We start from the raw sequence: 26,350 nt of genomic DNA on the forward strand, positions 1-26,350 counted from the left end.
ATTAGGAGAGAGGCTGAGAGAATCGTTGTGAGAACGGGCAGGAAGTTTCCTCTCTAGGGAACCATAAGGAAGTTTGTCCTTCAGAGTCTTCCCTAGGGCACAGCTTCCAAGAACACTCAAAGAGCAGGACAGAAATAACAATAAACAACAAGACAGAAGGCTAACGGAGTCATCCTAGACTTCAAAGTGAGGGCTCAGAGGTGTGAGGAGACGCTATGGTTTGGTCTGAGAAAACTGCCCTGATAACAAGCTCATGGCACGCCTTCTTTCTGATCCCACCTCCTCATGCTTCAGGGTATCAGTCACTTCAGAATGTATGTGTTTCTGTGACAGAGGCCAGCCTCAGTGCTGCTCCTACATACAAGCTGCTCCTGGTGTTGTGGGCCCGTGACCCCAGTTACTAAGGAAGCTGAGGCGAGAGGGTCATGAGTTCAAGACTAGCACAGGCTATATAGTAAGTTCCAGGCCAGCCTGGGCTATGTACAGTAGCTCTGTCTCAAGCATGAAATAAACCAAGCAATGCCTCTTATCTCTTAAAAACAAACAAAAAGCAAAAAACAAACAAAACAAACAAAAAAGCTCTAAAAATTTTACCAGATGGCTTGAACCTTATAAATTTTAAATGAATTGTCTAAGTGTTGGAGCAGTATGGTCTGTGACTTTTCGTGTAAACAGAGTTGAGTCACAAAGGAGGGTGATCCCTGTAGCTAGTGACAGCAGCAAAAGTAGAAAAGAATCAAGAAGCTCCTTACTTCGGGGAATGGCTCAAAATCCATATTAAAAAAAGGAAAAATAGGGAGTCTTTTGAAGAAGACGAGATTATATTTGTAAATGAAAAGGAAAGATGCTGCTGTGTCAGGGCTGGGGATTAACTCAGCAAGAGTACCTACAAGCCTGAGGACCAAGGTGCATTTCACAAGGTGCACACAGGAAGCCAGGTATAGTCACATTTGCCTGTACCCAAACTGCTAAGGAACAGAGAGCTCCAGGTTCAGTGAGGGAACCCTTCTCAAGGGAATAGGGCAGAGAGCAACAGGAGGGGACACCTGATGTAGTTGCACACACATTCACATGCACACTACTGAATGAAAAGGTATGGTAAAGGTCAGGGTTTAAACTAGGTGACATCAACTCAAGGTGGGCAATATTTTCTACAGGGAGGAGGGGAACTAGATGTATTCTTCCATCCTTCCTCCCTCTCTTCCTTCTTTTCTGATAAGATTTCTGTGTAGCCCCAGCTGTCCTGGACCAGCTTTGTAGACCAGGCTGGCCTTGAACTCACAGAGATCTGCCTGCACCTGCCTCCTCGATTGCCACTGCACCCAGCTGATGCATATTTTCTTATTGTTGGATTAAATTTACAAGTGTTTATTATCCTTTTCTTTTTTTTTTTTTTTGCCAGAAAATAACTAATTGCAGCAAACAAAGGACAGTGCTCTGAAACCCACAGGTAAGTCTCACTCTCACCCTCCTGAAGAGTTAGTCTCCTTGTGTACACAATGGAGACCTTAGAAGTGACTGGAATACAAAAAGACACAACATGCTTACGACGAATGTTCATTTATTTAATCCTTACACTCTGATGAAGAGCAGATCTCATCCGGTAAAGGCAAAGATGGCGCATTTAGAAAACAGGTTAAACAGGGTTGCTCGTTCTGAGGAGGAGAAGGATGAAGAACATAGCCCTCATGTCTGTGGCCCTATCAAGCACGTTAATGTGCACACAGTAGGGATTCTAGGAAGTAACAAGTACCCCCTCAAACTTAAACTTCACGAGTGACATAGGTCTGTACATCCAAGAAAGGAAATGAACTCCAAGTAGAGAAATCCAAGGAAAACACAAGTAAAGATAAAAAATAGACACGCTGTAACTGAACTGTCAAAAGCCAAAGGCAAATCTTGGAGGGAGCAGGAGAAAACTCACTCACCACCAGCACAGGGACGCCACACCCTAAAGCCCCTACTCCAGAGACTCTGGTTCTAACCTACTTTCCTGTTTAAATGCCCTTCCAACCCACCAATGGCTCGCACAGGCCACTGGTGGGTGGAATCCCTAATGTAGAAATTCTTGTGCATGGTGCCCATGGAGGCAAAGGCCCTGGATCACTGCACTCCAAGGGGCAAGTCCTAGAGTGCGAAGAGAGAGACTGCGGCTGAGAGCTGACGTGCAGACTGCCCTGATGAGCTCTCAGTAACCTGGTGAGATCATTCACAATACTAAGGAAACTAGATTAATATCAGCCCTGCATCGCTGTTTAGTCCCCAGAGCGTACATTTTCCTGCCGACCATGACACAGAAAACGATGGTAACTTAAGTACATCCTCTGACTAATCATGGAAACGCTTTCTCCACTGTGATAATGGAGACTCGCTCGCTCGAACTTGTCACATGCTGTTTCTGAGCAGAGCTTCATTCCACCCTCAATCCATGCCGATCGACACCCCGTCCCCAGAGGGGCTCTTCTCAGGAAGAGGGAACTGAGGACCGTCAGTGGCATATGACGTATGACGAAAGCCCCACAAGAGGGGATTTTTACCTTATTACGCTGAACACAAGAAGTCAGTGGTTCCCAGTTAGCTCAGTCCCACAGGAGGGGCATCCCTTCGTTTAAATGCATTCATCTAATTAAATGCATGCTGCTTAATTACCACTGCTTGAAAATCGACTCTGCAGCAAGACACGCTGTACTTCTTTAATGACCAGTCTATTCCCCTCCAGCAGTAAATACCATACTTTGCAAAAATTATTTTCCCAAATGAGAACAACAACATGTGTTCTCCGGGCTATTCAACCCTGAGTGAGGTGGCAAGTTCTGAACTGTTCATTGTACCAAGTATTTAAAAAAAAAAATTTTTTTTTTTTTTTTTTTTTTGAGATGAAGCCTTGGTTAAGTAGCCCATATAACTCTTAATCCTCCTGCCTCAGCATCTCAAATTCTGGGATTACACTACTCACGTGGTGTCACTCCCAATCTAACATGGTTTTATTACCCACAAACTCTGGTTAATTCATTCAAAACATACCTATTACTTACCCTATGAGACTTGTATCTTCTTTTGTGTCTCATGGGCACAAGGACAGGAAAGTAGTTTTTTTTTTTTTTAATTTATTTATTATTATGTATACAGTGCTCTACCTGCATTTACACCTGCATGCCAGAAGAGGGCACCAGATCACATTACAAGTGGTTGTGAGCCACCATATGGTTGCTGGGAATTGAACTCAGGACCTTTGGAAGAATAGACAGTATTCTTAGCCTCTGAGCCATCTCTCCAGCCCCCAGGAAAGTAGTTTTTACTGCCATAAAATAATGACAACCGTAACAGGTCGGACGGGTCAGCGTCGTGAGAATCTCATCAATCAGCAATGTGTATAAGGCACTGCTAGTTTCGTGGTGCCGGCTTTTGTTACAGTCACTGAAACACTGTTTTCTAGACTAGAGTGCTTTTCCCCAGCCCACTGCTTTTCCTAGAAATTATGATCGGAGAGTCCCTCAAGTAAGCCTTCCCTGAAACACCATCATCCTCTTTCTCTCTCTCAATAAATGCTGCACAGTGCATCTTCAGTAACAGCATCCAGAGCAATGGCGTTTGGTACTAGTGCTGTGTGCCACAGCAAACACAAGTCCTGACCCCATCCTACCTGACATGTGCAGAGTGCTTGCTTAGCCACATACAAGGTCCCAGGTTCTACCATTAACACACAAAAAGAAGAGGTACGGGAAAGCTAAGTGACTGCCTTCAGAAACAAACCAAGCAATTGGCCTCCAGCCCCCATATTCTTCTCCCCCATGACACTCTCACGCCCACATCCCTTGTACACCCTTATCCAAGCACTAGGGTGTTCTCAAATGACCTGGTCATGGATCAACCTTGTCCAGCAGGCAGCTGACTACTGAGGCCTGAGCAGCTGTGACTCAACATTGTTTCTGGCACACGGTTGGGACAAAATGTCATGTAATGATATTTTTGTCACTCTAATGCTTGCTGAGAGCGAGGCCAACATAAATCTAGACATGGCAGCCGTAGTCTCACCCACGTAGTGTTAGATTCCTACACCATGCCTACACATATTGGTTGAAGAATAATGCTCCCATCAACTGCAAGGACCAGTGACAGACATCGGATTTACAACGCGATGGGAAAGGGGGTAAGGGTAGAGAGTGCCACTTTGCCCAGCCAGTCCATCCATCCTACAGTTCTTACTCTTCCAAGAGAAATCTGGCAATGTTTAGAGGCATTTTGATGGTGGTAACTTTGGGCAGAGAGGGACTGTACTAGCATCTAGCGAATGGAAGTCAGGAGTAGTGCGAAAACTACCTAGAAAGTTATAGGACAGTCCTCCCCTGCCTGATTACAACTTTGGCCATGAAAAATTATCTGGCCAGTGAGTAGTTAAGGTGAACAGCTCTGTGAAGTGGAGAACTTAGTTTACCTACACTGTCTCAAAAAAGCAGAACAAAGCTACCAGCAGGGGAAAGGGATGAGGGCAGCACTCTGACAATTTGATCCTGTGGGCCAATCCTATTCCTGCAAGACACAATCCTTGAATGGCTGGGTTGGAAAGCCAGTACAAGATATAATTTCCAGCATATTTTTTCCTATTTTGTAAGACACATTGTATGAACAGTCAAATTAGATACTAACCCAGCTGTGCCCAGAGAGGATTATACGGATGTGTTTTGGCCAGCATATTCACTGACTGTGAGGTACGCTTCTCTGAGAAGGCTTTAATGGGAGGATGGTCAACAGGCATGACAGTTGGTACCCAGGCCAGGTGGTAGGTCAACACCGCAGTTAGTAAGGCAGCAAAAAACCTTGGAAAAACAGACAAAAGCATAGCCAGATTAGTCAAACACAGGACAAGGCATGTCCTGCACAGAACATATAGTAGCTCAGGATTGGCCCACAGGCCATGCTTACTGGTTTTTGTTGACTTGTTCAATCAGAAGTACAAATTCCTTGAGAAAGCGCTGGCAGAGCTGGTTTTTTTCCAAGGTGTTAGACATCATGGTAAGCCATACTGGTTCAGCTATCCTTGGAACAGAATATAAGCTCCGGATAGTCCCCCTACAGGAGAGAGAGGAGACAAACTGTCATAAGTAGTTATTCTGGGTATCTTAGTATATCGAAGAACAAAGCCGAACACTGTAATTTGGATCTATGTACTACTTAAGGAATTAAAAAAAAAAAAAAAATTAACACGGGTTGGCAAACTATAGCTCACACAAATCGTATTGTTACCATTTTTTTTTTATAAATAAAGTTTTAATTGGAACACAGTTATGTTCATTTATTTGCACATTATCTCTGAGTGCCTCTGTAGGCACTTCTGCACTGACAATGGCAAAGTTAGGTGGCAGCATGGAAACCCTTAAGAGAAAAAGCACACCATCCCTAACATAAAAAAAAATTCATCTAGAGACAACTTATGGGGATGTAGCTCAGTGATACAGTACCTGCCTATCATGAGCACCACCAAAAAAAAAAAAAAAAAAAAATTAATATAAAGGGTTAAAAAACTTAAATCTCCCTTTTTTTTTCAGAATTTATAATCATTTTTTAAATTTACTTTTTAATCTATACATAAAAACCAGAGAACTGTGCAGGATTATAGGGCATCACACAATCATTTTTGGGTGCTATTTGTTTTGCTTTTGTGGTACTGAACAGCAAATCCTGGTCTTTCTGCATAGAAGACAAGTGCTCTATCATTGTGCTACAGTCCCAGCTGCATAGAGTATTCGTATGGTAAAGAAATGCAGGTGAAGAGCTGGGCACAGCAGCACTTAAGAGACAGAAGCAGGAGCACTGTGAGTGTGAGGCAGCCACAGCTACAGAGAAAGACTGTCAACATAAGGTGGGGCGGGGGCACAAAAAGGTATGCCGGCAGAGAAAGCACATGCTATGCTGAAAATGAGACTGCTAGGCGACTCAACTCTGGTCTTCTAGTTAACGTGATGGCTTTCTAAATCAAACACCCAAATTGTTTTAGATGGGAAAGCAGCACATGATGGCTCTTCTTCACTAACATGCCAGCTTCTAATGCAGAAGCTTAGCGGGCTGGTAACATGCACAGGCTATATACATAAAATGGCAAGGTGAGGAGGGGAATTCAGGCCTGGCAGGCCCTGTTATAAGTTACATGGGTTTTTCCAAGGAGTAAAAACTTACTCAGGCCCTCCACTGGGTAAAAAGGAAACAGCCCTGAATGAACAACACAGATCTCTCCCAGATCAAGATGGAGCAGGCAAACTCTGACTGTGTGCCTAAGGGGATCAGGACAGAATACAAATCTACCTTGGCAAAAACAGAAAACGACAAACCCTCAGAGTTAGAAGTATAGTATTTACTGAGTAAGAAGCTGTGACTCCACAACTGGGCATGATGCATGTACATCACAGCTCTCTACCTGTGGGTCTGGGAACATGACGAAACATTTCCTAAGGGGAAAGAGTGCAAGTCTCTTCTAGAAATGGCTGCATAACCAAGATCAGACAAATGGCAAAATATATGGACATATTAACACTGAAGAGAAAAGAATTTCTTGGGGTCCCACCCTAAACTAAGAACTACAGGCAACTAATAACTTCCGGGAGAAAGAGAATTAGCCTCCTTATTGTCCAGTGCAGAGTTCATCCCTGAAAACAAACTCAACAGGCTGTATTTACACGCTTGTGCATATACCTACATATATATATGTACGTAACAGTAACAGTCTATCGACTTAAGAGTGTAGAGGTGGGGAAATATGGGAGGGGCTTTAAGGAAAGTAGCTGGGAGGGGCAAAAATGATATAATTCTATTTCAGTTTAAAACATATCTTTTAAAAAAGCAGCAGTGAAGATGATTAAAGTAGCAAAGTCTAGAATTTACTTACAAAATTCAAGTCTCAGCTGGGCACAGTGGCACACACTTTCAATCCCAGCATTTGGGAAGGGGAGGGGGATAGGGAGGGGGAGGCGCAAGGGGGAGGGAGGCAGAGGCAACTCTATGAGTTCAAGGCCAAGCCGTCTACATAGTGAATTCTAATACAGCCAGAGCTATATAGTGAGAACATGTCTCAAAAACAACCAAACAAAGCAAAAAGCCAGTGAAGATTCATGTCTCTAAATGTTAGTACATTATTTTCTCTGTTTCTGGAAGGGCTCACTGTCAAAATAAGTGTAAAATTCTTCTACGTATACAATCTCTGTTTTTTATTTTCATGTTTTCAGCCCTGGAAGATTAGCATTTGATTAGATTAGCATCTGGATGCTCAAGCACAAGCCAGCTTTGAGTGCGAGCACGGCAGAACACGTGCCAATGCAGGGCTGCCCTCTGAGGGTACAGCTCACCCACCACCTTCACGGCATTTCTCAAATGAAACAATCTAGACAGTTCTTTATCTACAGCTAGAGTTCAGAAATGGTGATGATTTTGCTTCATTGAGCTCACCAGCAAAGAGGGTTCTAACATTCTAGGAACTGTTTTTTGTTTTGTTACCCCCCAGCTATTTGGCTCAGTTACTCATGACTGCTTTGCAGTAAGATTCCCTGTTTACACGCTGGCTCTGAGACACCCGAATGAGCACAGTGGGAGAAAAACCTCATCTGCTCCCTGGAGTAGACCACATTGCTCCCCCACTCTAGGGGCAAGGAGTACAGAAAACCGCTGTGTCCAGGGACAACTGGTGAGTCTGAGATGAGCTAGAAACTGCTTACAGAGTCAGAGAAGGGGGATCAGACAACTCACTGTCCAGACCAGGACATGTACCACAGGCACTACATGTGCACTAGATGTGCCCTAGCAATTGAGAGCTAGGTCTCCACTGCTCGCGCACATTTTCTCCATGCACTCTAAGGCATGAGCAGTACTCTTACACCCAAGTGGCATCTGTAGAAAAGGTAAAGAGGCTTTGCTTTTGGAGTTCATGGGACGATAGACATAACACCATGAGACTGCTGATAAGAAACCTTTACAATCAGTTTTCGGTTCATTCTGATAAAACAATCCAATTAAACCAGGATTAGCAGTGCACACCACAATCCCAGCACTCAGGAGGAAGAGGCAGGTGGCTCTCTATGAGTTTGAAGCCAGCTCAGTCTAACAGGCAGTTCCAGGCCAGCCGGGACCACATAGTAAGACCCATTTCAAAATAATCACACACACACACACACACAAAACCAAACCAAAACAAACAAAACAGAACAACAGCCCCCAGCCCTCATGACGCAACAAACAAAAAACTAACCCCATTAAGAAGTGTCAGGCACAGTGCTGATTAGTCAAATGTCTGGCTTTCCTTAACCTGTTCTCATGGGTAGGGCACTAGCTAAGATGACTGAAAACTGCCAATCTTCTAAGAGAGAGCCCCATGGCAGCTGGTCGGTCATATTACTGCTCATAACATCCCGCTGGATTTTCAAACCTTGAACGTTACCTGAATTCTCCCAGTGCTTCCATCAGACGGCTCACATAAAACTGGACTCGGAGACTTGATTCTGCGATCTTCCTACAGGAGATCATGGCCTTCATGGAAGAGAGTGAGCCAAATTACTCTCCAGGAAGAAATTCCCTCCTAACTGATGTGCTGGGGCTCGCTAACGAACCATGACGTTATAATACACTTAACATGCTCACGGTAATGCCCCTTTGCCTCATCAAAAAGCATTAACTTCCTTCCCTACAGCCACCAGTGTCTGGTCTCTAGCCTTACAAACGCTAAGGATCATTGTTCCGGGCAGGTTCTTACTTCCTTATGCGGGCCATCTGACACATAAAGAGATGTGCCATCTCTCTCCTATTTGGCAGTAGGCTGCAATCGTATTACCTTTCATTTTCTTATTTAAGTGTTTGCTTGGAATGGATCCCAGGGCCTCGCGCCTGCTGTGTAAGGGCTTGAGCACTGAGCTGCACCCCTGTCCCTTACCTTCTCAATTGCACTCTTTAGCCTGTTCATGTGAGATTCAAACAGGGGGAAATGGGAGAAAAAGAAGTCCTGGAAGTTCCGCTGTGCTGCCTCTCTCTCACACAAGGAAAAGATGATGCTGATGGCGATCTTCTTCCTTCTCACGATGGCTGGATTAGAGCTACAGGTTTCTTCAGCCAAGCTAAACGTCTCATCAGTTGACCTGGCGGGAAAGGAAGTTGGAAATGTGGCCATGCCACATCGCCAGAGGTAATCTGTCTCCTGTCTCGCCATGGGACGACAATAAAGAAGCTAGTGCAGAATACTGAGAACTCGGCCTGTCTTTTGTCTACCTCAAACTCGTTCTCTTCTCCGTCCTTTATCATGAAGCTCCACTTACCCACACATAAAAAAGCCCAAAGGTAAATATTTGAGTCTCACCCTTTTGATTATATTTAGGAGTGAGAGGCACCAGTTCAATCACAACACAGGCTCCAGCTAGAGAGATGCTCAGCGGGTAAAAGCTCTTGCTGTGCAAGCCTGGGCACCCGACTTCCATCCCAGAAAAGGCTGGATGTGGCAGCATGCACCTGCAATCCCAGCATTCCCACTGTAAGGTGAGAGGCAGGGACAGAGGAATTGCTGGTGGGACACTCACAAGCCTGCTAGCCTAGAATATGACCCACAGGAAAACCAAGAGAAACCCTGCCTCAGCAAGGAAGGAGGTAAGAACTGACTCCTCAAAGGTGTCCTCTGACCCTAGACTGTAAAACAAACAAACAAATGAAGCAGGCCCTTGTTTTTTGTTGACAGATAACTGACAGGCGGCTGAGAAGATGGGCCCTGTGGAGTGTTCAGTTTACACAGACACCTCACTTCAGCACTCCCTGGCACCTTTCCCAAGGCTATTAGAGCCAACGGATAAAGTTACTCCTCTAAATGCCCTGATGAAGCCATGCGATAAACTGACTGAGCACGCTGGGAAATCTGTTAAGCAGAAGAAAGGCTCAACTCTCTTCTGCTATTATAGGCAAGTTCTCAAAGAAGCTATGATCCTTTTGAGAGACTCCGCTTCTGTAATAAAACAACCAGAGCCAATACGCTCTCACTATATATCCAATTTGTCTTTGGGATAATACAATTATGGTTTAACCCTGACTCTTACTTAAATGCTGTGAGGAAGCAAGAAGAGTTACTACACAGCTACTAACGGCAAGAGTGAAGATAAAAGAATCTGCTTTGTTCTACACCAAACTAAGGGCCAGGGTATAGTGCACATGAGTGTAACTAGCCTGCCACACAGCAGCACATAGTCTTTTCACCAACTATACCATTTTTAAAGCTCTATTCAAAGTCTATAGTATCCTGTATGTTTCAAGCCATACCTGGATTTTTACCAATGTGCTCACATCTGAAGCTGCAGGGTTAGGAAAGCTATGTATAAAAGAAAGGAGGGGAGCACCTTGCTCTAGGCTGTGAGGTATACCATTCTGCTTTCCTTAACATCCCTCAAGATCTGGTTTGAGGGTGTGAGTGACAGGCAGCTCCTGATCTGCAGGTGTCACACACCACCAACTCTTTTCTCTAAGAAATCAGCAGATCCCAATGACCAGAAAAGGCCTTGAGAATCACTCTGTCACAAAATTTTGCACAGGAGGCAACCTTTTTATATTTAAAAAGGTTCCTACTCTTTGCTGCAATGTCCCTGTATTAAGAGCTTGCTTCTGTTTACTATTTCTCTTTTACATATAGAAATCCTAGCCAGCTGTGGTGGTGAGCATCTGTAGTCCCACCACTCAGGAAGAGGCAGAGGAGGTAGGTTTGAACTCAACTTCAAGGACAAGCTAGGAAACTGAGACCTCGTTTCAAAAAGAAAAAAAATAGGAACAAAATATTCTTCTGAGCTATAGTGTAAAATGGGACTCTTGGCTGAATGTTCTTTCTGTTCTTTATCAAAAGTAAAGCACTCACATCACTCCCTTCCGCCTCAAGCCACAGACGCCTTTTACATTCAAGCTGTGATCACCACTAGGCTCTATTTCATTCATCTCCATCTCTAGCCTCTAAACAATGGTCAACTCTGCTACCAGTTTTAGCATAGCAGAGAGTGCCACCTGCTGAACTGCTGTAAAACTTTCCTAGCTGACAGAGACTAGGTCTGACTGTCTTGACCACATAGCTCTACTAACACTTAGAGCCGCTGGGCTGCAGTCTGCAGTCCTGGACCAACTATCCACACCGGAACAAATCAGGTCACAGGGCATCCTAATTATCTTTTATTATTCTACAACAAAGGATGCTTGGGGATGCTTCAAAGAGGTCGAGTATACTGCAAGATACTTTTTCATACTCTTTCCAGGTTTCTAGGTAAGCTGCAAAAGCCATTTTTGTAAGTACAGAAACCGAAGTAGTCAGTGCTTGCCTGGAAAACAGAAAGCTCTCTGAGGCCCATGTTAGAGCGATTACCCAGGAATCGCCTTTGCCAATCAAGGCTCTTGGATATCAGCAGTGACCTGCCTGAACTGCCACCTCGAGATCATGTTGCAGCACACAGACACAGACACACACACACACACACACACACCTGAAACAAACAAAAACCGACCATGGTTGCACACTTCAGTCTTTTCCATAGAGAAATCAAATAAAGGAGGCATGGTGGTTCAGACTTTTAACCCTGGCCTATGGGAGCAAGGCAGGAGGACTAAAAGTTCAAGGGCTATTGAGGGCTACAGAGCTGGACACTATCTAAAAAAAAAAAAAAAGAAAGAAAGAAAGAAAGAAAGAAGAAAAGAAAGAAAAGAAAAGAAAGAAAGAAAGAAAAGAAAGAAAGAAAGAAAGAAAGAAAGAAAGAAAGAAAGAAAGAAAAGGAAAAAATCAAATTGTATTTTGTTACACTTAAGAATACACTGATATTTGGAAGTACCTCAAAATCATAATCACTTAAAGTAAAACCTGTCACCATTTTAGTACATATGGAGAAACTATAATTGATGACAGGGCTGCTTAGTATAATTGTTGAGGTCAGATCTGATCTTACATTGAACTATGAAACAGATAATATGATGGGTCTAAGAACATCCCAATGGCAACTTTGTTCAATTTAATAACCAAAAGGCTTCCAAGGGGCATGTCTCCATGTCTGGCTTCTTTGGGATTTGGTGTTTTCCTCCTAAGGGAGGCAGCAGAGGTATTACTAGCTGCAGGATGCACAACACACTCAACGTAGGAGCCCAATACCAAGCCTACCACTTAGCACAAAAGGTGGCCTGAAGTGAGAGTAAGGCCAGCCTTAAGGACTATATCATTCCTAACAATCTTAGGAAGAATGATCTATTTATTTATCTTAAAATTAAATTTTACTGGCTTTAAGTGAAATATGGCCTCAACATGTGGCTCTGGCTGGTTTGAAATTTGCTACATATACCACACAGGCTGGCCGAAAATGCATAGGAATCTACCTGTCTCTGCCCCTCCAAGAGTTAGAATTGAAGTCGTACACCACTACGTATGTCAGGAAAGATGTTTTAAGTTACTGTGGACTTCTTTCCAAAGCCAGAAGCTTTGGATGTCACTGTTAATGTTCTAGCATAGGAAGCTACCATTCAGCCAAGAGTGGTGGCGTGTCCCTGGAACCCAGCACTCTAGGCTCCCAGTGTGAGCCCCAGAGCAGAGAATGGGAATGGATGGAAACTCACTTTGCAGCCTGCAAGGCAGTAATCAACAGCTGAGGGAGGCTACTGCATGTTCCTCCAAAACAGCCCGAGTTATACAAGCCACTAATCAACCGTTTCCTCTTCTGAGTTAGTCACAATAGCAGAGTGAGACATCAATACTTAGAAAAATAAGTCTTAAAGTGCATCATGATTCTGTTTTGTACCATACTAAATCAGGCCATAAAACTGTCATTTTTAGAATTTATAATTTTATGTTGTTATCTATATACTACCATTACATTTTAAGTAAGACTTTTTTAAACACAAGTTTTGTTAGTACCTTTACTACCATTCTTCTTGCCATATGAGTGTGGCTCTTTCTCTTTGTACTGATCCCATAAATTATGTAGCCAGACCTGACTATGTGACCAGACTTTCTGAAGATACTTATGTAGGTAGAGGCTCAGGAACAATTCACAGCTCCCAGTGTCAGGTCTCCATTCCACCTGTTTTCTGGATTTTAGAGGTATACATCTAGAAACGCTACAGACAGCTTCAGACATAAATCTGAAGGAATGAAAAAGCATTTTGTAGCAAATAAAAGCTTCCAGGGATAGCCCACCGCAGAGGCTGCAGAATGGCAGTGAAGGTGGAAGTGGCAAGAAGCTGACAGGTGCATATAATGATACCAATAATGAGAGTAATAATAGCATAAATAAAGTCACACTGGTCAGTGTTTTATCTGCAATTTAAAAAAAAAAATGCTGGACATGGTGGTGCACACCTTTAATCCCACAGCACTCAGGAGGCAGAGGCAAGTGGATCTGTTAAGTCCAAGGCCAGCCTGGTCTACAGAGTGACTTCCAGGACTGCCATGGCTATATAGAGGCCATCTTGAAAGCCCAAGTTCTGTTTCTTGAGACAGGGTCTGTCTGTGTGTAGCCCAGGCTGCCCTTGGACACAAGCTTGCCCTAAGTCGATTTCTTTTGTGCTGGGAATGAATTAATGAATGAATATAAATATGTACACGTACACACACACACACACACACACACACACACACACACCCCACACCACACCACCACCAATGTCTTATTCGTCATATTTTCTTGGCCATATACTAAAACCCGTCTGAACACTTGACTTGCTAATCTATTTTACCTTTCTAACAACAGCAAGACAGAACCTGTTATTATCCTAATGCACATGAAAAGCCCTGAGAACCTAGTTAATATGCTCTAGCACATGCCTGATGAGGGCCTTTATTACTCTATTATTATTTACCCTTTATTACTTTTAGAGCTAGATCTGTAAGGAATTGGACTTAGAGATTATATTTGCTTTAAGTTACCACCAAATCTAGCATGTACACTGCACAGCTATCCAGGCATTTCCAGTACCTTCTAAATTAAAAGGATGCGTTTTCAGCTGGGTACAATGTCAACATACTCACAGTCCTGTCACTTAGGAGGCAGACGCAAAGGATGGTGAGTCAGTGCCATCTGGGCTATACTGTATCCCAGGCCAAGCTTGCCTTAGTTTTAATTTGCTATCTCCAAACAATTTAACATGCAAACTTTCAGGCTAAGCTGGAGCTAATCACAGAGCTTCAGGTTGTCAGCCCCTGACAACAGGCAGTTCCGTAGGCTGTTTACACTAGCACTTTCCTTAGCCAGAGGAAACATGTAACTCACCTCCTTGGAAAGATGCCATTTTCCAAACTGGTTGTCTGACTTCTAAGCCAGCGGCGCTGGTAGCTGCTAGAAGAGGATGTAGAGGAGCTCGGAGATGGGAAGGGTGTGATCAAAAGGCTGCTCAGCGAAGCTGCAAGGGAGGAGATTTCAAATCTGAAAGTCCAGTTTGAGTCCTTACAATGCACACGCTATAATGCACATTACTGATGTGTTCAATAACACTGTGCTATACATTTACAATAAATTCCATTGGGGGATGCTCAGAATCCACAGAAAAACCTAAGCTTGCTAGTATCCACATGTAACTCTGGCACTGGGGAGGAAGAGACAGGAGAACCCCTGGGGTTCACTGGCCAGCCACCCTAGCCAAATAAGAAAAGTCCACCTCCTAGGAAGAGACCTTACCTAAGAAAGCAAGTGAAACCAAGGTTGACTACTGGCACACACTCAAGCTGCACATGCCTAAAAATCTGCACACACATGTTCACTCACCCCCCACAAACGAATGAATGAACAGATGATAGATAGATAGATAGATAGATAGATAGATAGATAGATAGATAGATAGATAATATACCAGGCATGGTGATACAGTACTGAAGATGCAGAGGCAGGGGGATTTTGAGTACTAGGCCAACTAAGCTATGTAGTTCCAAGTCCCAGGGCTGGCCTGAGTTATACAGCCTCCCTAACCCCAACCACCAGAAAGAGTATAAGATGGCAAATTTTATGTAATGTGTATTTCAATACCACACACACACACACACACACACACACACACACACACACACACACACACACTCCCACTCCCCCCGCTGTCTCTCTTACTTTTTGGATTCTACCAATCATACCCAGCAGGGGAGAGACTAAAATTTCTCTCTTGCAGAAATTTCTGTAGATAAAGGGGGGAGGCACATGAGTTTTTGACACGGTAGATGTTGATGCAATCTAAAGCTCCCAGTCCCCCTGCCTCAACCTCCCCAGTGCTGGGATTACAGAAGCACACCACCATTCTGCCTAGCCACCTTCTGTTCTTAGTCCCAGGGACTCCTAACCCACAACCTGCAGGTCAGTGCACATCGTCAGCACATGGTCAGGTTTTGCTGTGCACTGTCGCTCCTTCCCTTGGAGTGCACACTGCAGACTCCTAGGAACACGGTGTACGCATGTAACCTAACATCACATTCCGAAGCTTGCTTACATAGATTTCTTCCTTTGGCCTATTTGTTCACTCTCTACTTGGAGGTAAAACTTAGGAAGTAACCAATTCATGCACATGAGATCCTCTGTCTCCTCTTTTTTATTCTTTTTGTTTGCTTTGCTTTTTTGAGATAAGATCTGTGTAGCCCTGGGTGTCCTGTAGACCATGCTGGCCTCAAACTCACAGAGGTCCATCTGTCTCTGCCTCCCTAATACTGGAATTAAAGGCATGTATCACTATGGCCAATCTCTGAACCTCATTTTCAAATACAGAAAATTAATTTAATAAACAAAGTTATAGGCAATACAAGTTAGCTCCTAAATCAAAGTGACTTTAAGACTTTAGAAGGTCCCTAAGCTGTACTTGGTGTCATGGACCTGTAACTCCAGCTATTTAGGAGGCAGGACTACTACAGAGAGGAGTTCACGGCCTACCTGACTTGAAGTTAAGGACAAAAAGAGGACGACAGATACAGTTTAGCAGCACAAAACTTCCCTAATATCACTGGTAAAACAAGAAAGTCTTCAAAAGCGCTATGTAAGTTTTAACATTCCCAGCACTTAGGAGACAAAGGCTGGCAGATCTCTGTGAGTTTGAGGCCAGCCTGGTCCAAATAGCAAATTAGAGGGCAGTGAGGGATATGTAGACACTATTTCAAAGGGGAAAACAACAACAAATCGCCAAACCACAACTTTGATTTGCTTACTGACTTTCTCCTTTCCCAGTGGAAAACCTGTAATTTTATAATCTCACCACAGAGTTCCTTGATGGCGAAAGGATTATGTCCAACCTCCTTGTGCAACCCTGGCTACCTCATTAGATTATAATTTTACTGCAGTATCTCTGGAACCATCCTGCGATCTCCCTTGTCAGAAAGAGATGTGACCTGATAGCTATCAAAATACCACCTGCAGCTATGGCTAAAACATTCACCTGAGACTTCCCTGAGAAGGTCACTTTCCTCTTGTGCTCCTTTCTTCTAACCCTGTACTTAAAATCTCTACTGAAGATGTCTTTTATGAAGCCCCATCTCTTGCTTCATACTGGTTTGCTCTGTAACTCTTCAGTGTTGAAGCCACACATTCTGGGCTTGCCTGAGTCAAGATCCCTGAAAAGGATTATGCGAACTCCTCACTCAGGCTGATATGGGTTACAGTGTGGAGCTGTGTCTGTCCCTGTTGCCACTAACAAAGTTCTTCAACCACTGCGTATCTATTATCCACAGTCCGGACTCTAAGAATGAAGAGTCCCTTAGAGAGCTGTACATAGTCTAAAGCTGGTCCCTTCTTCAGCTTCCAGATAGATAAAGCTGATTGAGTCTGGCTCAATAATTCAATCAATAACTCAAATTATACTGGGTTTATGGATTGACTCATATGACTTGCTCTCACTCAACCTGAGGTTTTACAGCTTTTCCTGATATTTCTAAATCCCTTATAGTTTCCATTGCTACTTATATTCCTTTTTAAATTCTATTTTTTCTCAAACAAGGATCTGTTGGAGGTTGCTCTGATAGAAATTATTAGAAGCAGATGGCATGGTATTGGGGAAGGGATTCCATACCTGCCCCACTATGGGAAGTCATTTAGGGGATTAATATCTGCTATTTTAGAATATAACAGGTGTCTGTGTCTTGATTGATTGCTAGCGGGTTAGAAAATGATGCCATAATAATAATAATAGGCCTAATAATAAACATTATTAGGCCACACTGGTAAATTAAGCACAACAAGGATCTAAGACACAAGATTACAAAGGGAAAAGCTAAGGGGTGGGGGATAGCTCAATTGGTAAAGTGCTTCTCACCCTAACACAAGTATGAAGACCTGAGCTCTATTTCCAGCCTGCACCCCCACCTCCCCAATGTAAAAGGCCATGAAGTAGCCTCAATTTCATCACAGGGAAGTGTACACAAGCAGGTCTCTGGGGATTGACGACCAGCTACGTTAGCCTATTCCATGAGCCCTAGGAAAATGAGAGACCTGAGAAAAACTACAAACACGAAACCCCCACCTAAAGAAAAAGGTTTTAAGGCTCTCCCTCCCCACTTGCCTTACGCTAAAGCCAAAGGGGGAGGAAGGGTGGTAAGGGAGGGGGAGGGGAGGAGATAAGAGGAGGGGGCCGAACCTTAGGTTTGGGAGATGACTCAGTAGTAGCTGCACTAGATGTGTGAGGACCTGAGGTTTAATCCTTAGCACCCATCAATAAATAAGTAAATAAATAAATAGCTGAATGTTCCAATATCAAACGCTTGACTTGAACTAGGAGAAGTTTAAACAGTTACGTCAAAGCTACTGTAGAGACTGCTGTTCTCACATGACACAGAGGTACAGCAAGGCCAAGGAATGACCAGAAACAACACTGCCAGACACAGTAGCTGAAAGACTAAACCAAAGATACTCATCACGTTATGATCATCACACACCACAGAAGACACGTGGGGGCCAAGGAAAGCCTGTCCAGGAAGACAGGGAAGTGTGGAAGATGACCACAGCCCTGCAGAAGCTGTCCCTCCTCTCATGCTCAATAGGATCCCAGGTTGTACAGTCACGACTCAAGATAGGCTGCAACTCAAGCCTTCCTCTGTGTGTGTGTGTGTGTGTGTGTGTGAGAGAGAGAGAGAGAGAGAGAGAGAGAGAGAGACAGACAGACAGACAGACAGACAGACAGAGACAGAGACAGACATGGCCTCTCCCTAAAGGGGACATTACCCACAGTGCAAAGGGCTGGGGTGCAGATTGATAGAGGACCATGTGCAAGGCCCTAGGCTCCATCCGTAGCACTATAAATACCCAACTACCAAAAAGAAGCGCGGCCCTCCAGCCCAGCTCAGCTCTTCTGTGTGCTGACTGGCTAAGTGGGTGAAGGCTTAGGCAAACAAAGGGCAGCCATGTAGTAACCATACTGACTATACAGTTGGATGCTTGGCCGCTGACAGCCTTAAAGCCTTAGCCCCACCTTCTGTCCCTTCCTGCTCCTCACCCACCTCACTGTCCCCTCATTTCTCACTCCCACCTCCTGTCCCCTCCTATTCCTTACCTGGAAGAGCAGACTAGCTTTGGTGCTAATGGGAGGGCCTAACCCTACATAGGAGCACTTAGCCCAGCTTGCCACTAATCCCTAGTCAGTGTCTCCTCCCTCTTCTGGCAAGCCATCTGGCCAGCTTGAGAAGCCAACTCTGCTCCCTGAAGAAAACCCTCCTTTTTCTTTTGCAATATGCATGTGAGGTCATTCATTGAAATTAACACCAAGGGTCCAGAGCGAGTGCATCCTGCTTCTGCAGGAAAGCTGCAGCCAGTTTTCTCTGAGCACTCTGTAATGTCTGCTCTTACACTGAAGGTTTATTTGCACACATTCCAGCAGAAACGAGGGAACAGCTGTCCTCCTCCTGGGTGCTTTAAGGACAGGGAAACCCAGTTACAGTGAGGATGGGAAAGTTTTCTTTCTGGCTAAATTTGAAAGCTTTGAGGAGGAAGAGAGGCTACAACTAAACGGGCCTGAAGAGACTGGTCGCAAGCCCAGCCTGCAAGTCTTACACTGCTCACTACATGTGTACTCAAGACTTCCAGATTTCACACGCTCTGACCCAGCCCTGTCAAGCCAACTTCTTGTTTTAAATACACCAGATGGTTCCCAATTGGAGAATTTGGAGACAGTTCTAGTAAAAAACAAAATAATCCTGCCACACCCCCACGCTCCGCCCCCCACACTTCTGTCTCCCTCAACAGCCTCATGCTTTCCCTACATGGCTAATGATATCTTTCCCTGCTTGTTTCTCAGGACAGGAACCAGAGAGCTGTGCATGGTCCCACGCCCCTCCTTGTAACCCATGTGCCATTAGTTGACAAGTCCTACAAATGCTACTTCCTCTAAGCCTGCAGCCAGTGTCGTCTTCTCTCCAAGGCCTTTCTTGAAATTGTGTGTGTGTGTGTGTGTGTGTGTTGTGCACAGCACATGTGGAAGTCGTAGGGTTTGTCAGTCCTTATTTGCCATAGAGTTTGAGCCAGGGTCTCGTGTATTTACCACTGTGTATGCCAGGCCAGCTGACTCACAAGTGTCTGAGGATCCTCCTGTCTCCACTGACTAGCTCATCAAGGAACCCTGAGATTCTAGATGAGAGTCAACATGTATGGATCTCATGTGGACTATGGAGAGCCGAACTCAGGTTCACAATGCTTATGCATTAAGCACTTGATAGACCAAGCCATCTCTCTAGCCCCCTTACTTGAAAATTTCTAATTGCAATCAACTCTTAAAACCCTGTCTCCAAGACAAACAACAACAAAAGTATCTTTTTGCTAGGTGTGATGTCATGGGCCTATAACCTGAGCAAGACTAAGGCAAGAGTATCATAAATTCAAGGCCTGACTGGGCTATAGAGTGAGTTAAAGGGCAACTAGATCAACAAATTAACGAGACCCCGTTTTCAAAAATAATTTTCTAAATTAACATTTACTTTGTATAGAAACAGAGTAGACATTTCCAGAATATCCACAAAAGAGCCATGTTGCCCTCCAGAGACAGTCTAGGGAGCCATGAAAGTTCCAACTCTAGGGCTGGGACAGCAGACACCAGACAACTCGGGAGTCCTCAGTTTCAGAACGGGGGTGTCAGAGCTCACGTCTCCTGCTGCCCCCGATGTATGAAAAGATGGTCACTGGTGTCACAGGTGCTCCCAGGCAACTTAGGCAAACATCAGTACTATTGGGTTATGATCCGAAGTGAAAAATGAATGTCCTTGAAATAGTTAGAAAGTTTAAGTTGATAAATTATTAAAAAAAAAAAAAAAAGACACAATGCCCATGCAGACTCTTGCCCCTGAAGGGGAGGGGGCACATGTCAGGTGAGGAGTAAAGAATGTATACATATGTTACGGGGCATCAGCTTCATAGTGAGGAAATCCAGCTAATACAACCTCATTGTTAAGCAAGGCCAGTAACTACTCCTGAATCATACTGCTAGCTGATACTCTTGACACCACGTGAGCAGGGACGGTCCGTTGTGTTACTTTTGTGGTTATCCAACTCAAACCCACAACCACAGCTTAATCATGAGGACCCCATCAGGCATATTCAAATAGTAGAACCAACACTAAAAACCATCATGATTATCAAAAGCAAAGAAGGTATGAGGGAAAACATCTGAAGAGCCAGGAATGGTGGTGCATGAAGGCTGGTGGATCCCTGTGAGTTCAAGGCAAGTCTAGTCTACATAGTGAACTCCGTAATAGCCAGGACTATGTAGAGAGACCTTTGCCTCAAAAATCAAAACAAAACAAAAAGGTCCAAATACACACCCCAAAATGTACTGTGTCCCAACGCACAAGCTAAAAGTAAAGATCCTCAAACCCCCAAAGAAAGTCTTCTCCAACTCTCAAAACTCCCATTTGTTAGCCACAAGCTCCTTTTATGGGCTTTGAGAAAACTGCTGGATCTAGCTGCCACCAATTCATGAATTTAATCTGAACACGGACCCTCAGTTGCCTGCCTCTCAAAAAAACAAGGAGAAGCAGTTACCGAAGAAATTTAAAATCCAAGGAACATCAAACATTTGCAAACGAACTAGGAAACTCCAAACTTCATCCTACTGATGTTTCTGCTGATGTCAGTTTCCTCAAAATTTCAATCTCTTTTTTGGACCAAAAAAAATGTCCATAAGTAGAAACAGGCTGCATCAGGAGAGAAACTAAGCACTTTGGGGAACCCAGCAGAGCGGATCAGCCACACTCCCATCCCAATGATGGATCCTTCCTGCTCTGAAGCTGTCGCGCACCAAGGCCAGCTCCAGCCAGGCCTGCCCACACAGGCCAACAGGGCAGGGCTCAGCCCCTTTTATGCTTGGTTACGCTTCTTCATGTACTCAGAGTCTTTGAGTAATCGGCGGAACTCAAAGTACAGCACACCGGGAACCACAGGGAAGGATGAAACTATCCTGAGCAACAGTACATGCAGTTCACTTACTTAGCTTTTTTTTTTTCTTTCATTCATTCATTCGTTCATTCGTTTTATTTTAGACAGGGTCTCAGTATGTAGTCCCGGATGGCCTGAAAGTCACAGAGATAGCCTGCTTCTGCTTCCAGAGTACTAGGATTAAGGGCGCGCGCGCGCGCGTGTGTGTGTGTGTGTGTGTGTGTGTGTGTGCGCCACCACAATCAGCTACATAAGATCTTGTACTATGCCAGACTTTGCTTGTACTCAGTATAAATGACACAGGTTTAATAATTGGACTGAAGGTTCCAAACCCTACTTCACAGAGAAAATCAAAATGAACCCATTTTAACCAGAAATAAAAACTTTGGGTTAATAACACATATGTAATAAAGAAACAGTGAGATTCAGCAACTATTGCATTTCCTTAGTGACTCTGGAAAAGACATGAAGAGGGTGAATAAAGGGCTCTGACACTGCCTAGAAACAGTGGGGGCAGAACCTGGGGGTGACAGCAGGGGATGAATGGGTAAAAAGACAGGAGGAAAGACAGCAAGGCCTGATGAATGCTAGTGCCACTCAACTGATGGGCCTCTGGTAAAGGAATCACATATCACAGGACAGACCAGTAGGACACCCCTGGTTCTCACTGCAAGGCTGCCTGGAGGATGCACATTCATCAGGCAATGAAAGCTCCACATGCCTCCTGGTCCTTGAAAATCAGAACTGACCTTAGATCTGAACTACAAATTAAAAATCAAAAGCAGATTTGTGCACAAAAGCAGAAACCATGAGGCCTTATAGACAGTATTAGGCAAGGCAAGGGCTCCAAGTGAGCAGATAAGGGTCCCCGAGGAACAATCTAGACCAGCATCACAGGATAGAAAGGGTGGGCAAGTCAGCTGGACGCGCCTCCCATTGTCATAGGTAGACTGACCGCCAGAGGCCTGCTCTATCCTTTGACTAAGCAGTCAGCAAGCATATCCCGAGTACAGCAAGCACAACAGAGCTTGCCACTGGAAGAAAGCCATTGGCATACACTAGTCTCATATACATCTGAGTATTAAGACTAGTTTAGCGTGCACAATCATTCGTAGGTGCTGGACATCAAAGTTTCAGATCCTCAGACACATGAGACTTAGAATATAGAGAAAAGAAAAGAAAAAGGGGGGGGGGGGGGGAGTGGGGGTGGGGAAGGGGAGGAACAGAGCAAGGTCTACCTCTCTACTTCCTATTTCCGGTTATAGAGAGTCCACCCGATCAGTTAAGCCAGTAAGATGCCGTACCTGACCGAGCAATGCCACTGTCCCTGTCTTCATTCTGCCCTCTGCTTGGCATATCAACTGGGGTGCTGTGCGCTAAGACAAAGAGACAAGGAAAACATTATTAGGCTTTCCAAAGACAGAGACATTTTAAAACATGACTTCAGTAATTATTAAGATTTCAAAGTAGGCTACTGCAATTGATGGACGGCCTAGTATATAATAAGTAAAGATAGCAAATTAAATAGATAAAAAGATGACAAGAAGTGAAGAAACAAACCCACCAAGCCATTTGCCTTCATGCTGGAGACTACAGATTCTTCTGAGTGACAGCCAGCTTTTAAAAGTGGCCATGTACATTAGACCATCCATGCAGTTACTACAACCAACACTGTCTCAGCCATTCCCTCATGATGCTTTATAATTAATTAGTTTCAGTAATAGTTGTTGACAGTTTAGGGACAGAAACAGCTAAAAGCCATTCCATAAATCTAGAAATGTTTATTTATAACATACTTTCTTGGCAGACACAAAAAACATCAATTTTTTTAAACAGTTTTTTTCCTCCAGTTCTTTTCCCAATACATGGTAACATCATTATTCAGGAAGAACTCATGTCCTGGCATAAATTTGGAAAAACACTCTAAGTAGCACATATACCTAGAAGGCTTCAGACTGCCTGGGCTGAAAGGTAGGTGAGAATTTGTTCTAAAAACATTTTTAAAAAGATTTATTTATTTATATATACAATGTTTTGCCTACATGTGCATCTGCACGCCAGAAGAGGGCACCAGATCTCATTATAGATGGTTGTGAGCCGCCATGTGGTTGCTGGGAATTGAACTCAGGACCTTTTGAAAGAGCAGCCAGTGCTCTTAACCTCTGAGCCATCTCTCCAGCCTGTTCTAGTAACTTTTCCAATGAACATGAAGCCACTGTTGTGGATGAATATCACTTGCTAGCATCTTTTGCGGGGAGACATCTTTATTTTTCACATTTTAAAGGGAGCATATGAACATGCTGTACTTCTGTCAGGGGCTGGAACAGCGCTATCAGTTTCATTAGAGCCTCGGAAAACTACAATGCTTAGCATATTTCAGGCTATGAAGAGGAAGAGATGAAAAAATCCAATTTACCTTTCTCATAACTATAAATATTAGTCATGAAGATTGCCCATGCTTGTTAATCACGCTAGAATGGACACTGAGTAGCCACTGCTGGCAAGGCCAGTTAGACCCCAGAAAATATCCAGAATTATCAAGACTACTACACCTATAAAGAATCTAGACATTGCATTTAAATGATTTGAGTAAGTTAATGTGTATGAGAGAAAGTTACTGTGTGTGTGTGTGTGTGTGTGTGTGTGTGAGAGAGAGAGAGAGAGAGAGAGAGAGAGAGAGAGTGCTAATTGACAACTCCGTGAGAGAGAGAGAGAGAGAGAGAGAGAGAGTGCTAATTGACAACTCCATGCTCCTAAAAGAGTGACTTAGACACTCCATGCAAGCAAGGGTGCAGGTGAACAAATGGATAAAAGATGCCACAGCAAAGAGAAACAGCTCACAGCAGCAGAGGAAGCCTGGGGAAATCAGAAGAAATTAATTCTCCTAGAAACACTAAGGGCCCATTTCAGATTAAAGTCAGCTCGCATTTGTACCATTAGCAAAGACATTCACAAAAGAGGTTCATGTGACTCCAGCATCATTTGAAACTAGCATCTTCTGTTACAAAAGCCCTTTGGGTTTCTAGAGAATAATAAATGGGCTTTTTTTCCCCCCTAAGAACCTGCATAGAGTTTTAAGGTGTGTGGGCCACACTGTGCTCAGCATTCCACACAAACCTGCAAAGAAAGAAGCGCTCCGGGTGAGCCGGAGCGGCCCTCCTTCGGACAGCCCCTGCAGCAGTTTGCCGCTGCACGCCTGGAGCAAACCTAGAGCAGAACACAGAGGACGGACGCAGGGCACACACAAATAAACAGGGGTTAAAGATAACGTAAGACTGAACCCGAACACAACAAACTCAAATAAAGCAAAACACGTCCCCAGCAGTAGTGCTGAAAGCGAATCTGTTTGTGCGCCTCATTTTTACCTAGATTACTTCCAGTGCGACAAGGACCCAAACTGCTCTGGCTTGTGTTCAGTTTTCCAACCTGAGGATCTTGGTTGATGTATTCGAAGCTGTCCTGTAGGCTAATCAAGAAGGGAGGGGGGAGTTAAAAAGACAACAACTGATCAGTCACTCAGAATTTTGCTGTATAAATAAATAGTTTCACATCTACCAAGGGGAGTTAGGATGGCAGGCTGGGAGCAATATGTTGAAAGAAAATGAAAATGTTTTGGAAGCGGCCAATCCTCGCAACTGCATTCTTAACCACGTGTCTGAAATGAGACACCAACTTCTAATTGTTATCAGGAGCTGACGCCTCCCATACTGCTACTCATTTTTAAATTCTGCTCTAGAAACTGACACCTAAGATGTTACTATTCATCTCAAGGGTTTTCAATAAACACACAATACTAATTAATTTTAAGTCACGGCTAATATCTACTAATAATTTAGCAACTTGTTTCAGGAGTAAGACACATTAAAAATTATGATTCACTTTAAGAAAATTAGAACTACTCATAAAAATAAACAGAACACATTTTTTTAATATTTTATTTTAGCTTCTTGCTAAAATAAAACTGTCACTGAAAATGGCACAGAACAATAAAAAATAATTTTTACATAAATCTGAGCTTAATATGTTTTTATAGAGTTAGTGGGATAAATAAACATTTAGGTTTTGCCAAAGATATGAAAAAAGTTCATAAAAATGAAGTAGCATTTAGTTATGGTGGTGCATGCCTATAATCCCAGAATTCATGAAGTAGAAACAAAAAAAGAACCTTGAGTTCCATGTCCACCTGGGCTAAAGTTACATAGACTATGTCTGAACAGCTCCCTCTGTACCCCAAAATAAAAACTAAACACCTCTCCTGTAACCAGACAAGAATTCCAGGGGAGGGATTGGAACACCAACGTAGCCAGAAAACCTTCAACCTACAATTTGTGTTGCCTGCAAGATGTGTCAGGGTGGGCTAGAAATTGTGGGAGTGGGCCCCCATGGATGGCTTCAGGGAGCCCACTACTGACACTGCCTGGAGGGCCAGGACCCCGAGGCCTAGGATAGAGCCAAACACGACTGGCCAGGAAAAAAGTCGAGGAAATAATTCCTAGTGATATTCTGCTATCCTCATATATTGGTCCCTGGCCCAGTTGTCATGAGAGAGACTTTATGCATCAACTGATGGAAACAGATGCAGAGACCCACAGCCAAACATTAGGCTGAACTGAGGAAAGGACCACAAAAAACAAAAGAACATAGAATCAAGTAATCTGGTCTCATAGGAGCTCGCAAAGACTGGCAATCAGGGAGCCTGTATAGGTCTGGCCTAGCTCCTCTACAATATGTTATGGTTGGTTATGTAGCTTAGTGTTCTCATGTGACTGTGAGAGCAGGGACTTTCTCTGACACTCTTGCCTGCTTTGGGGACTCTTTTCCTCCTACTGGGTTGATTCATCCAGCCTTAATATGAGGGGAGGTGCCTCGTCTTACTGCAACCAGATCTGCCATGTTTGGCTGATATCCCTAGGAGGCCTGCCCTTTTCTGAAAGGAAATAGAGAAGTGGGTTAGGGGAGACAGGAGGTTGGGGGAAGGAATGGGAGGAAGGGAGGGGAAA

At 43.9% G+C, this 26,350-nt stretch overlaps 1 protein-coding gene across 6 annotated transcripts in view; it reads right to left on the reverse strand.

Annotated features, from left to right (window-relative positions):
- Positions 1–26,350, reverse strand: part of Fnip2 (folliculin interacting protein 2) — a 107,321-nt gene that overhangs the window by 23,700 nt on the left and 57,271 nt on the right. For 3 of the 6 annotated variants that reach the window (XM_051157320.1, XM_051157318.1, XM_051157323.1), the window contains 8 exons: positions 24,716–24,816; positions 24,468–24,557; positions 22,655–22,726; positions 14,241–14,370; positions 8,912–9,113; positions 8,423–8,511; positions 4,924–5,070; positions 4,648–4,817 (listed from right to left, as the gene is read on the reverse strand). In XM_051157320.1, the coding sequence (XP_051013277.1) occupies positions 4,648–4,817; positions 4,924–5,070; positions 8,423–8,511; positions 8,912–9,113; positions 14,241–14,370; positions 22,655–22,726; positions 24,468–24,557; positions 24,716–24,816 (1,001 nt within the window). The remainder of the gene's footprint in view (positions 1–4,647; positions 4,818–4,923; positions 5,071–8,422; positions 8,512–8,911; positions 9,114–14,240; positions 14,371–22,654; positions 22,727–24,467; positions 24,558–24,715; positions 24,817–26,350) is intronic. The other 3 variants (XM_051157322.1, XM_051157321.1, XM_051157324.1) reach the window with 1 other exon arrangement.

Source organism: Acomys russatus, chromosome 15 (genome assembly GCF_903995435.1).
Source record: "Acomys russatus chromosome 15, mAcoRus1.1, whole genome shotgun sequence".
In the NCBI taxonomy this organism is placed as follows: Eukaryota; Metazoa; Chordata; class Mammalia; order Rodentia; family Muridae; genus Acomys; species Acomys russatus.